This window comes from Rana temporaria, chromosome 5 (assembly GCF_905171775.1).
Source record: "Rana temporaria chromosome 5, aRanTem1.1, whole genome shotgun sequence".
Lineage (NCBI taxonomy): Eukaryota > Metazoa > Chordata > Amphibia > Anura > Ranidae > Rana > Rana temporaria.
The window spans coordinates 282,257,237-282,271,961 of NC_053493.1; the positions used below are offsets into that span (position 1 = coordinate 282,257,237).

The following is a 14,725-nucleotide window of genomic DNA, read 5'->3' on the forward strand; positions in this document are numbered from 1 at the left end:
AGTCGAACTGACACTTGGCATTACTGTAAAAAAAAAGTATCAGTAAACGATATCGGCGAGTACATGAAAAAAAATATCGGTACTTGTACTCGGTCCTAAAAAAGTGGTATCGGGACAACCCTAATTGAAATCCTGCAGTGACCACAAGGTCCCCCTCCTCAAGAAGGCCCATGTACAGGCCCATCTGAAGCTTGACAATGAACATGTAAACCATTCAGAGAAGGATTAAAAGAAAGTGCTGTAGTCAGATAAGACCAAAATTTAGTTTTTTGGCATTAACTCGACTCGCCATACTTAGAGGAAGAAAAATGCTGACTATGACACTAAGAAACACCATCCCTACAGTCAAGCACGGAGGTGGAAACATGCTTTGGGGCTGTTTCTTTGCTAAAGGTACAGGCCGACTTAGCCACATTGAGGGGGTCAATGGACAGGGCCATGTATTGTAAAATCTTGGATGAGAACCTTCTTCCCTCATCCAGAACACTGAAGATGGGTCCTGGATGGGTCTTCCAGTATGACAATGACCCAAAACATACTGCCAAGGCAACAAAGGAGTGGCTCAAGAAGAAGCACAATAAGGTCATGGAGGGGCCTAGCCAGTCTGCAGACCTTAATTCTATCGAAAATTTATGGAGGGAGATGAAACTTCAAGTTGCCAAGCTACAGCCAAGAAAAATTTTGAATGACAATTGTGCGGTCATGCAACACTGTACCCAAACAAATTTTTTTATAATTTTATTCCCACAAATAGAGCTTTCGTTTGGTTGTATTTGATCACCACTTCTTTTTGCTAAACAAATAAAACAAAAAAATAAAAAATTTAGGGGGGAATTGTTTTTTTTCTTCTGTTATTCAATTTTGTAGATAAGTACATTTTCTTCTTCACTGATGAGGCTGCACTGACGGGCACTTATATGCAGCACTGATGGGAACTGATAAGCAGCACTGATGGGCACTCATAGGTGGCACTGACAGGCATCCCTAATGGACACTGATTGGCATACCTGGTGGGTCTGCACTGATAATCAATGCGCTGATTATCAGCACAGACCCCCTCCCATCAGAAGAGCCATTGATTGGCTCTCCTCTACTCATGCCTTGTCCGCACGAATAGAGAAAATGCAGATAAACGGCACTTCATGATTACCATGTGATGAGCTGTGATTGGACACAGCTCATCACATGGTAAAGAGCCTACGTCATAAGCTATTTTCCAGGATCAGACATATGGTGTCAGAACGACCCTCGCAGGTGTGCGCAAACAGGCTTATCCTGCTGGAAGTTTATTTTAAAGTAATGGATTTATAGTGGTGGTAAATGTACCTTGTATGGGTGTACTTACTTTTTCTATATGGCAAATCTGCTATTTCGTTCATTTGGTTTAGGAGAATGAATTTAAATGATATGAATCAAGATCTAATGTTTGTCTGTTCATATGTTGAAAAAATTTACAATTTCCATTGGGTGTACTTGCTACTTCACATGACCGTATATCTATATATTGTACTTGTTTCCAGGGCCGGTGCAAGGATTTTTGACACCCTAGGCGAAATCTAATTTTGCCGCCCCCCTTGGCTCCACCCTGGACTCCACCCCTTTGCCCTGCCCATGTACATCCCAATTTTTTTTTTTATATTGTGAAAGATAATGTTACATCGAATAAATTGATACCCAATATGTCACGCTTCAAAATTGCATCCACAAGTCCATAGGCGACGTTTAAAAAATTCTACAGGTTGCATGTTTTGAGTTACAGAGGAGGTCTAGGGCTAGAATTATTGCTCTCGCTCCAACGATCACGGTGATACCTCGCATGTATGGTTTGAACACCGTTTACATATGCGGGCGCTACTTGCGTATGCGCTCACTTCTGCGTGCGAGCTTGGCGGGACGGGGCGCGTTTTCTGGCTCCTAACTTTTTTAGCTGGCTCCTAGATTTCAAGCAAATTTGTCAAACCCTGGTCTCACCTATGCCCATCAAATACAGCCTCACCCACGCCCATCAAATTGCATTTTACCTATGCCCATCAAATGCCATCTCACCATCGCCCATCAAATACAGTCTTACCTGTATACCTCAAATATAGCCTCACCAGCACCCAAATTCCATCTTGCCTATGCCCATCAAATTCCATCTCACCTATGCCCATCAAATGCCATCTCACCTGTGCCCATCAAATAGTCTCACCCGTGCCCATCAAATAGTCTCACCCGTGCCCATCAAATAGTCTCACCCGTGCCCATCAAATGGTCTCACCCGTGCCCATCAAATGGTCTCACCCGTGCCCATCAAATGGTCTCACCCGTGCCCATCAAATGGTCTCACCCGCGCCCATCAAATGGTCTCACCCGCGCCCATCAAATAGTCTCACCCGCGCCCATCAAATAGTCTCACCCGCGCCTATTAAATACAGCCTCACCTGCGCCCATTGATGTTGCTACATCAGTGCCAATCAATGTAAATCAATCTCTGGGGGGGGGGGGGGGTAGATATTTTAATATACACATACATTTTAAAAAAAATATTGTCATCACATACACAATGTACAAAAGTTTTAGCAACTCACCACACCAACTTGAATGGTGAACCCTGTGGTGGCTGCCTGTTCCTCACTCACATGACATCGCCTCTGCTGTGTACCTGCCTGCTACCTCTGTGTCGGTGGCATGGTGCCTCTTTCAGGCTCCACCTGTCCCCCAAGCCCGGGGAGCTGCCGCCAGGTGCCACAGTAATCCCATGATGCATCGCGGGGCATCCTCCATGTCTGAAGCTCCTGTCCACACTGACACGGCCAGGAGAGGAGGGGGTGGGGGCGCTGTACACACAGTCAGTGAGGACAGAGAGAGGAGAAGGGAGGGGCTGCTGCTGCCTGGGCTCATTCTGAAATCATCCTAGAGTGGAGCATACAGGGCACGGTCACACACACAGTGACAGGGACGTACAGACACAGCGAGGAGCGCCCTGGGTGGGAGGGGTTGCAGCCGGGACCTATCCATCCATGACATGCGACACTGATTTCAGGCTCAGAGCGGAGAACTCGAGCCGCACGGGGGTCTCGTCTACCTAGGTCACGGTGCTGCTTGAAGCTCTGTGTGGAGGACAGTGCTGTGCGGTAATTTTAAAACTAGCGGCGGAGCGCCTTAGGCTGCAGTGCGCTCCAAGCGGTCGCCTAATCCGCCTAGTGGTAGCGCCGGTGCATTGCCATTAAATGTGATTTGCCATGAAATGTGATGGTCCGCCTCCATCACATCCCATTGGCTCACTCATGTCACGTGACATATAGAAACGTCATCAGTCTCAGCTAGGCTATCATAGGTGAAGCTGCACGGAGCTGGTATATACTGTTAGGAAGGAGAAGCCAGTGTGATATGCAGAGGTCTGTGAGGAGCAGCCTGTGTGCAGTGAGTGCATTGCTGGTGTAACAATGTATAGAAACAATGATCTCACACACATCTATAGGCTGCTCTCAGGCTGTGTGGCCAGCAGCACACACACACACACACCATGGGCAGCCTGTATAATGGAGCAGCCTCCCATCTGCCTGCCCCCCTCTCCTCTCTCTTAGCCCTTTGAAGAGCTGCACGGGGGTTGACCTCCCTGGGTGTGCGAGTAAGCTAAATTTACTATTACAGCTCCGTGCAGCTTCAGCACTCACTGCACACAGGCTGCTGAGCACCTCACAGAGCTGTGCATATCACACTGCCTTCTCCTTCCTAACAGTATATACCAGCTCCGTGCAGCTTCAGCTATGACAGGGGGAGGAAATCCTCTCCCTATGATAGCCTAGCTGAGACTGATGACGTGTCTATATGTCACATGACATGAGTGAGCCAATGGGATGTGATGGAGGCGGACCATCACATTTCATGGCAAATCGCATTTCATGGCAATGCACCGGCCCTGTTGTTTACCATTCATTTAAATTTGATAGCAGTCTTGTTGAACTAATAATATCTTTTTATTTTTTGTATTTGTTCAGAGATTTCCAGTTTGGACACATGGATGGCAGCGAGTACATAAATAGTCTGCTAATGGAGTAAGTCTCTTTGTATTTTATTTTTCATGCTTATTAAATCTTCTTTCTCAACTTCAAGCGGGGGTTCACCCCAAAAAAAAATTTTTAACATTAGATTCAGGCGAGTTGTTAGAAGCACAATCGGGTGTTTTTTTTAAAAATCGCAGTCCGGCTTCTTTCGGCAACTCGTGACGCGCTGTATGTGACGGTCGGAAGCCTGTCAATCAATTAGGAACGCCCAGTACCGCAGATTATACCCGGAAGCCACGGAGAACATGTGCTTCTAACAACTCGCCTGAATCTAATGTTAAACATTTTTTTGGGGGTGAACCCCCGCTTTCAGCACTGCTGCCAGTGCAAGAATTGTATTTACAGAAATTGTTATTGTATTATTTTCTTCTACCTAGTTGATTTCTAGTGTAAACCCAGCACTGCTGTACATGAACTAAGACCATCACAAATTGTGTACAGGGTATTGCATACATTTTACTTCTGGAGGTAATTATATATAATGCAATTCCTTTTATGATTTTAAAATACAGCTTGTTTGTAATCAATAAATAGGGTTATTTGAAAAGATGGAGCTGTTTTCAACTTTTTATTTTAAACAAACTAAGGCCCCTTTCACACTGGTGTGGGAGGTGCGGTGGCAGTAAAGCGCCGCTATTTGTAGCAGCGCTTTACTGTTGGATTTGCGGAGGTATTCGGCCTCTAGCGGTCAAAAAAGGGGTCAATACTGCCCACAATGCGCCTCTGCAGAGGCGCATTGCCGGCGGTATAGCCGCGGTTTCCCATTGCTTTCAATGGGAAGAAGCGGTGGAGGAGCGGTAAACACACCACTCCTTCACCGCTCCAAAGATGTGGCTAGCAGCACTTTTGGAGAGGTCCTGCTAGCGCACTGCTCCAGTGTAAAAGCCCTTGGGAAAGAGACATACAGATGTAATGAGAACTATACTGTATCTGCATGTCTCTTTATCTCTCCCCCCCGCTCCGTGTATTATTCTCATTATATCTGCATGTCTCTTTTTTTCCCGCCCCCCCCCCCCCCCCCCCGCGCTTTGTATGGTTCTCATTACATCTGTATGTCTTTCTCTCCGGCCCCCCCCCCCCCCCCACTGTGTATGCTTCCTCATCACTTCCGTCACAAATTGTGATGGGTTCACTGAACGGTAGTGTCGTGAATCCCCTGGAGCGCATCGCATTTGGTGTTGGAACGCATTGCGCATGCGCAGTTCGACGCCACGTGACTTAGGCTGCATTCTGCGATAGGGAGCAAACGGTGACACTACACAGGCACTAATTTAACACAATAGCGCCTGCAAACCGCCCCAGTGTGAAAGAGCCGCACATTCTGCACATCACTTTATAGAGGAAAGTTCAAAGTTAAAGCCCACTTAGAAGTTCCATTCAATGCCACACAGTGGCGCTGTTTTTTGTTTATAGGAAAATGGCAGTCATTTTGTGTGCTGCAGCTTGCGAAGTGTGAATTCATTGTTCAAGTGCAACATGAATTCCACCATAAGCAAATTTACAAGTGGCAAAAAAATGTAATGAATATGGTTGCATTAGCAAACAGAAAAGCACTGGTCGTCCTCGCACGTCAGATGAAAATGTTGAGCGTATCCAAGGTGCGTTCGAATGGAGCCCTAGAAAATCCACAGCATGGGCAAGTGTTGGAGTCCTGACAACTGTAACAGAAGTTCCAATACAACCTCAAGGGCCATAAAACTTTTAACATTTCTCTATCCAGTGATGTGCAGAATGTGCTTTTATCCTGATTTTTTATTTATTTTTTCCAGTTTGTGTAAAATAAAAAGTTGAAATCTGCTCCATTTTTTTGAATAACTTTATAGTTGTTAATCATCTTCTTAGATCTACCACTTGATCAGGTGGACCTTTCTGTCTCAGGTCTTCAATCTTTTTCCCTAATATTAATTACCGTATTTATCTGCATATAACACGCACCCTAACTTTAAGAGGGAAGTTTCAGGAAACAAACGTTCCACAGCCCCCTGCGTATAACACGCAGGCACAGTTCGCCCTTTATTTTCAGGGTAAAAAAGTGAGTGTTATACGCCAATAAATACAGTACTTATTTAGTATCTGTGCTTGTGCCCTATATCCCTCATGTGACCAAGCTGGCACATAGTCACAGTAAGAATACTAGCAGCCAGTTTGCAGCAATTAGTTGTGTAAATAATATTGTTCTGTCATAAAGATGTTTGCCTCTGCTCCTACTTTTAAGCTAAGGTTACATCTATGCAGTTGCTGCGGTTTTAAGGCATGTTTTGTAGTGCATTTTTTTTTCTTTAAAAAAATATAAATAACTTGTTAGGGAGCGGCCCGGGAAGCCGGATGTTGCATCCTTAACAACCGATGAGTCATCAGCTGTCAGCGGGGTTCTCTGAATGTAAAAAAAAGAATTGGCCATCTGGTATACGTTTTAAGGGAAACCCCCACACCAATTTTTGTTCTTTATCCAAGCATGCAGGTCATGAAAGGGACGAGCGAGCCCAATCCCCCCCCCCCCCTGAACCATCTGAACCATACCAGGCTGCATGCCCTCAACATGGGGGGGGGAGGGTGCATGTCGAGGGCATGTGGCCTAGTATGGAGGGGGGGGGGTATTTTGTATTCTTCCTTTTTTGACCTTCCGGGCTGCATGCTCATAAATGGGTCTGGTATGGATTTGAGGGGGGGGGGGGGGGAAAAAAAATTATTACTGCCACTGTTTTTATTTTACATTCAGCTGTCAGCGGGGAAGCCTGCTGACAACTGATTAGTCATCGGTTGTTAACGATGTGACTTCACGGCCCACTCCTTAGCAACCAGCTATACACAGTGGGGTAGATTCAGGTTGGGGCGCGCACTCATACGGCGGCGCAGCATATCGTCTTTACGCTACGCCGCCGTAAATTACAGGCGCAAGCGCTGTATTCACGAAGCACTTGCTCCGCAATTTGCGGCAGCGTAGCGTAAAGGGGGCCGGCGTAAGCGCGCGTAATTTAAATGATCCGGTAGGGGGCGTGGATCATTTAAATTAGGCGCGTTCCCACACCGAACGTACTGCGCATGCGCCGTCCCTACAATTTCCCGACGTGCATTGCGGTAAATGACGTCGCAAGGACGTCATTGGTTTCGACGTGAACGTAAATGGGGCCCTGCGCCATTCACGGACGACTTGCGCAAACGACGTAAAATTTTCAAATCGCGACGCGGGAACGACGTCCATACTTAACATTGGCTGCGCCTCCTAATAGCAGGAGCAACGTTACGACAAAGATGTAAAAAACGAACGCCGGGCGCACGTACGTTTGTGAATCGGCGTAAGTATGTAATTTGCATACTCTACGCTGACAACTACGGAAGCGCAACCTAGCGGCCAGCGTGAGAATGCACCCTAAGATACGACGGCGTAAGAGACTTATGCCAGTCGTATCTTAGGCTAATGTCGGCGTATCTAGCTTTCTGAATACAGAAAATAGATACGCCGGCGTAGCTTTGATTTTACGCGGCGTATCTCATTCCTGAATCTACCCCAGTGTGTTAAAGAGAGAAAAAAAAAAACACATCAAAGCGCAAAACTTGAATTTTTGGTGCGGCTCCATTGGAGTCTATTACATGCAAATGCAATCTGCTGTGGGAAAAAAAAAGTCACTGGCCCTTTCCAAAAAAAAAAACGCATTGCCGCAAAATATCCACTACAAATGTCAACTACATCCATAGGAAACCATGTTAAATGGACTGTAGTGCGTTTCTGCAAAGCGCACCAAATGATGCATAGGTGTGAACCTAGCCTTAAGGAGCACAGAGAGGCTGATTGTTGTGTCTCATTGGCACATTTTGTAGCTTATTGATGAGAAGAAAACACAGGAATCAGAGTTCTCCCAGCATAAAAGGCAAATGTTTCCGTTCTTGAAGACAAATGTTATCACCTTGCCACCCGGCCTATAGCAGAATGACGGCCAAGGGTTGGCTCTCCCGTTCTGATTGGACATCATATGACGTCCTTCAGTTTCTCTGACACACCGCATCTCCAATCATGGTAAGGAGCCTATGATGTGTGCTCTTTACCACGCCGGTTAACATTCCTCTATTTATGCTGACAGAGTGTGAATAGAGGAAAGCTGATAAGCGGCTCTCCTGACAGAGGGGGTCTGCACTGATAATGAAAGTGCAGTGATTATCAGTGTAGCCCCACCAATGATGCCCATCAGTAATGCCTTTCAGTGCCTTCTCATAAGTGCCGCCTATCAGTTCCACCTATCAGTGCCCACCGTTGGTGCCTATAAGTTTCCATAAAGGCTGCCCATCAGTACCGATCATTCCCGCCCATCAGTACCAATGAAGGCTGCCTATCAGTGCCACCTATCAAGACCCATCAGTGCTGCATATTAGTGCCTCCTCATTATTGCCACCCATCAGTTCCACCTATCAGTGCCCATCATTGGCACCTATAAGTTCCCATAAAGGCTGTCTATCATAGCTGCCTATCAGTGCTCATAAAGGCTACCCATCAGTGCTGCATATCAGTGCCACCTATCAGTGCTGCATATTAGTGCTGCCTCATCAGTGGCCATTAGTGAAGCCTCGTCAGCGCACATCTCTGAAGGAGAAAACGTACTTCTTTACAAAATGGTATAACAGACATATTTTTTTTTAATTCAGACGCCAAAAGCAATCTCAAAATTTTGTTTGGGTACAGCGTTCCATAACTGTGCAAATGTCATTCAAAGTTTGACAGTGTTGAAAGCTGAAACTTGGCCTGGGCAAAAAGTGGGTAAAAGTGCCCAGTATTGAAGTAGTTATGAAGTATTTTAACCAAAATTTGACAATCTTTTCCAGTGAAGTCCAAGTCCCAACTATTGTTGTACTCAATACGTCCAATCAGCAGTATTTTCTGGCGAGCAAGAAAATTGAAAGCGTGGAAGATATGATTGAGTTCATTAACAGCATTCTGGATGGCACAGCAGAGGTAAGTTATTTACATTATGCCTAACAATACATAAATTATGTAATAAAGCTTGAATGCCCTAAAATGGGGTCTGCAGATGTCCAAACGCACAAGGACCTATACAGGGGGTCCCCCAACTTACGAACGCAATAAGGACTATAGGTTTGTTCATAAGTGAAATCTGTTTGTAAGGCGGAACACTGCTTGTATGTGTAACTTCCGCCTGTGCAGGGGTGTGGGATGTTCCGGCTTCCTCCTGTGCAGGAATGTGCCATGTTCCGGGCGCTACTGGGGCTCTTCTGGCCATGCAGTACATGAAGTACTGCAGTGTGGAATGTGGCAAGATAGTTGCTCGGAGGTATCCAGGACCATCATGGAACACAAGCACCCGGCATTGAGGCCCGTTTGTAAGTCGGGGACCCCCTGTATTAGTATTTAAAGGAAGAGTAGTCCATGTAATCTAATCAAGTTCAGAGATAACTCAAAGATCCTATTGGTGCGAGAGAGTACATCTGTTTCAGTCTGTGGATTAGTTTGCCCATATAGTACCCTTCCTACGGTTTTACAATTTTTGTAGCTCTCAAAAATGATATCTCTCGTTAACCAAAGGTGCAGTGATATATATATTGGATTGCTTGCATTTTTAAATTTGGAAAGACTTGGTATATCTACCACATATGAGCTGGATACCCTAAGCCAGGGCTCGACATATCGCGGGCGCCAGGTTCGCCATGGCGACTAGAAATGGTGTCCTGGCGACTTGGCTTGGAAGGTGGGCAACAAAAAAAATGTTTTTTTTTTTTGTGAGCTGGCGCCATCTGGTGGTGAGCCGTTGGTATTACAAGTTATTACCACCAGATGTGAGCTGGCGCCATCTGGTGGTGGCCGTTGGTATTACAAGTTAAGCATTACAAGTTAAACAGCAATTCTAATGTCATTTTTCACTATTTTTCACTGCCATCTTCTTCCCTCTAATTAGAACCCCCCAAACATTATATATATTTTTTATCCTAACACCCTAGAGAATAAAATGGCGATCGTTGCAATACTTTCTGTCACGCCGTATTTGCGCAGCGGTCTTACAAGCGCACTTTTTGGGAAAAAATTACACTTTTTTTAATAAAAAAAATAAGACAACAGTAAAGTTATCCCCTTTTTTTTTTAATATTATGAAAGATAATGTTAAGCCGAGTAAATTGATACCCAACATGTAACGCTTCAAAATTGCGTCCGCTCGTGGAATGCCGACAAATTTTTACCCTTTAGAATCTTCATAGGCGACGTTTAAGAAAATCTACAGGTTGCATGTTTTGAGTTACAGAGGAGGACTAGGGCTAGAATTATTGCTCTCGCTCTACCAATCGCGGCGATACCTCACATGTGTGGTTTGAACACCGTTTACATATGCGGGCGCTGCTCACATATGTGTTCGCTTCTGCGCACAAGCTCGTCAGGACGGGGTGCGTTTTCTGGCTCCTAACTTTTTTAGCTGGCTCCTAGATTCCAAGCAAATTTGTCAAACCCTGCCCTAAGCAATAACCAATAATAAAGTGTATTGCTAATCCAGGTGGTAGCACTAACAAATTCCACTGGCACATGGCAATTTCAAAGTGTTAGCAGCTGTTCCAGACCTTTTCAATGCTTTATGGCCCATTACTGAAGAAGTTTATTTTACTTGTAAGCATACATAATGTTATGTATAGCCTTCCGTTTGATTTAGTAAAGTTTATTCCCTTAAACTCGCACAATAGTTATTTGTTTCTTTTATATTGTGAATATTTAAGGCTCAAGGCGGTGATGGAATACTGCAACGCATCAAGAGAGTTGCGTATGATGCCCAATCTACTATTGTAGTAAGTAAACTGTATATGGTTGTATTAAAATGTAATATTTTTCTTACCTTATGTGAATGCTGATGAAGCAGATTCTTTTTAAAGTAGGAAGCAATTGAATGTCCTTCGTAGACCTTCCAGTGCAAAATGAAATATGACCGATAAAGCTAAATCAGCATTGTCCAACATATCCTGTCTGTGTAGAAAACCCTTATGTGTCAGTTTTGTGACTAACATAAGCTGAACGCGTATGTTTTAGTGGCACTTGGACTTTTTTTTTTACTGGAATAGAATTAGAATATTCTCGCTAATGGATACAGTGCTGATCATAAACTTACAGATTCAGCTTCTCAGTGCGGTTTTTGCAGGGCTGATTCTTTTTTCTTTCTCAGGTTTTTCCTCTTAATATGTATAAACAAAGCTATAGGGAACAGATATTTTGATATTGGTGCCTGTAAGGCCGCGTACACACGGTCGTTCCAAACCGATGAGAATGGTCCGACGCGCCATTTCCATCGGTTCACCGCTGAAGTGGCCTGATGGTCTGAAGTGCGTACACACCATCGTTCCAAAAAACGATCGGGTCAGAACGCGGTGACGTCAAACACACGACGTGCTGAATAAGACGAAGTTCAATGCTTCCAAGCATGCGTCGACTTGATTCTGAGCATGCGCGGGTTTTGAACCGATGCTTTTCTGTACTAACCATCGGTTTGGACTGATCGGGCAGCGGTCCATCGGTTCGATTTTGAAGCATGTTCTAAAATTTTGGACCGAAGGAAAACAGACCGATGGGCTATACACACGGTCGGTTTGGACCGATGAAACTGAACCTCGGTCTTTACAATGACCACATCTCTCCTTTCCCCGTTGACTAGAATAATTCTATATGCTTGATGTGGATCTTCACTTAAAAGGTAAAGGACCACTCATCCTCCCCCACCTCTGACACATTAGCATTTTTTTTTTATCGGGGAGTGGGTACCTTTTTTATAACAGGTACCTTCTCCTAGCCTTAATTCTCACTAGGTGAGAATGATGCCCACCGTCATTCCCCCTCTGTCTCCGGAGAGGCTGCAGGACCAGTTCCACAGCGGCATAGTGACTTACGCATATACAGTAGGGAGCCGGCTGTGAGACAAGAGCAAGTCACAGACAGCATTCAAATCCAATATGGTGGCATCAGAGATAAGGCGAAGTGGGCGGGGCTTTATATGAGGCACAAAGAACGTGTCTCCATCCTTATTTTGGTTACTTGGGGGACAGTTCGGGACTTTAGATGAAGCATATGACCGACCATAAAATATACAGTTTGAGTATAAAAGTATTTATTTATAAAAAGTATATTTAGACAAATAATGCATACATGTACAGTCAATATATTTACATAACATGAATACATGATTATATACACATGTATGTTACATTGGTGTCAAAATTGTATAATGGTATCCAGTGTAAAACATTCCATGATGTAGATAAAAAACAGTATAATAAAAAACCATGAGGATAAGTAGTGGTAAATGGTTTGAAGTCGTGACTGCATCCTGGTTAGGACTGACACGTTTCATGGTAAAAACCACTCATCGGGGGTGAATGCGTCAGTATGTCTAAAAAAGAACAATAAATACAGTAAGGCCTCATTTACATGAGGCGGACTCTGTCACTACGGAGTCCGCCTGCTCCCGCCAGCTCAGCGGGAGATCAGTCCGCAGATCTCCGCTGAGCTGGCAGATGACAAGCTCTTCTCTGCTCACTGAGCGTGGAGGGGCTTGTGCAGCGGCGCTGATTCCTATGGAGCGATCTGATGAAAACGGACAGCATGTCCGTTTTCATCAGATCTCATCCGATCCGCCATGGATGGATATGGACGTATAGCCATACATCTGATTTTATCGGGTCGGATGTCAGCGGACATGTCTCCGCTGATATCCGACGCTCCATAGGACTGCATGGAGCGGCCGTTCAGGTCCACTGTCAAAAATGAACGGTCCGTCCGTGTGAATGAGGCCTAAGAAACCTGAAGTTTGTAATATAGTGACTAGGACAGGAAATATGCAGTCTTATAAAACTTACGTGGAGCTAGTGAACAGGGCATATGGTATGCCTAAACCAAAGGTCCGTAGGTGACCTGTCCCGGGAGCTGAGGTGGGTGACCTGCAGGCAGAGTACGCGCACATGGGGTATCCCAAAGAGTATAGGGCTCCAGAGTTGCTAGATAATGGTGCATGACCGCAGGTCTGTAAGGAATATACAAATAGGAGGAGGGGAGGGGTGGGCATAGCAGCTACAGTGACTCTACTGATAAAGATGCAGAGAGCAGAAGGTCCAGCATGGGGCTCCCAAAACTGCAATAATAGTTGTCTTCCAGGACTCTCGTAGTGTGCCATAACTGTTGACAAAGGAAGCTGAATTCCTGGAGTACAGCTTTACAAATCCATCTTAGTACAGTAAAAGTTACCGTATTTATCGGGGTATAGTGCGCGCTGGCGTATAACGCGCACCCCAAGTTTAGAAGGGAAGTTTAAGGAAAAAACTTACATTTTGGATGTCTTGCCCGGCGTCCTTCAGCGGCCTTGTCCGGCGTCCGTCTGCGGCCTTGCGCGGGGTCCATCCAGCCTTGTCGGTGTCCGTCTGCTGTCTTGCCCGGCGTCCATCGGCGGCCTTGTCCGGCAACCGTCTGTTTGAGTTTGGCGCCTCGGTCGAGCTGTGCAGAGCCGGATTTCCGGTGTGTTCGGCTCTTCTCGGCTTCTCTCGGCTCTTCTCGCGTGGCTGCGGGCGGAGCAGAGCGTGGCCGAGCCTAGCCGAGTGCCCAGTACACCCGGCTCGGTCTTTGTCGGTGGCGCTCTGAGACAGCCGACAAAGACAGGATCGGCGTATAACGCGCACCCACGATTTCCCCCTGATTTTAAGGGGAAAAAAGTGTGCGTTATACGCCGATAAATACGGTAATTATTGGAAATGCAGGGGCTCCTGGGTTAGCTAGTTGGATCTGCAGACACTGTGCAGTGTGTCTATTACCATTTAAATTTAGTTATTTTAATGATATATTCAATGTTGTACTTGTAGTATTACTTGTTTTATGTATCTGATTCCTCTTGTATCAAATTGTACTGTAACCGCAATGTCTGCCTTCATTTTGTAAAGTGCTGCGCAAACTGTTGCCACTATATAAATCCTGTATTATAATAATATATCTATGACTATTCTTTTCTAAACAGTCTGTGTTCAAGAGCTCACCTCTTCTTGGATGCTTCCTCTTTGGTCTGCCACTGGGTGTCATCAGCATTATGTGTTATGGAATCTGCACAGCCGACACCGATGACGGCAGCGAGGAAATGACCAGAAAGGATGTGATTGATCCAAGTAATACGGACGAGGGCAGCGATGAGGAACAAGACGAGGACAAAATGATAGAGCACTCTTCAGAGGCGACGGATGAGGATCAAGAAGAAAAGGACATTATTGAGAAGAAGAAAGATTAACTTTTTTGAAAATTGGATTAACTAGGAATCCAAAAACAAACTTATTTATTAAATTCAACCACTGACACAGCTTTATTAAGGGAAACAAAAAGAAAGAACTCTGCTTCACTGATCCTTGGCATGCATTCAATTTACATTTTTAAAACATCGGGACTATCTATCAGACATTCTAGAATTTAATAAAAGGTTTTGAAAGTAGAAATCAAATAAAAAAAGAGCCTCTGTTTTTCTTAATGTAATGTCCTAACTAGTGTCCATCCAAGGGGTGATTCTTAATCGGCTTAAATTCTCAAGTGTATATTATTCATACCACTGGAACGTAACTGAATTTTTAATAATGCATTTTGTATGCAAGCTTTAGAATTCAGCTTTAGCAATATTTTTTTTTAAATGTGTATGATGTATTCAAAGTACCCAATGGATGTAGTTTAACAA

At 44.9% G+C, this 14,725-nt stretch overlaps 1 protein-coding gene across 2 annotated transcripts in view; it reads left to right on the forward strand.

Moving 5' to 3' along the window:
- TMX3 (thioredoxin related transmembrane protein 3) overlaps positions 1-14,524 on the forward strand; it is a 121,085-nt gene extending 106,561 nt beyond the window's left edge. For both annotated transcript variants that reach the window (XM_040353905.1, XM_040353906.1), the window contains exons 13-16: positions 3,984-4,040; positions 8,865-8,994; positions 10,758-10,826; positions 14,027-14,524. In XM_040353905.1, the coding sequence (XP_040209839.1) occupies positions 3,984-4,040; positions 8,865-8,994; positions 10,758-10,826; positions 14,027-14,290 (520 nt within the window). In that variant the 3' untranslated portion in view covers positions 14,291-14,524. The remainder of the gene's footprint in view (positions 1-3,983; positions 4,041-8,864; positions 8,995-10,757; positions 10,827-14,026) is intronic.
- Positions 14,525-14,725: the final 201 nt, after the last annotated feature.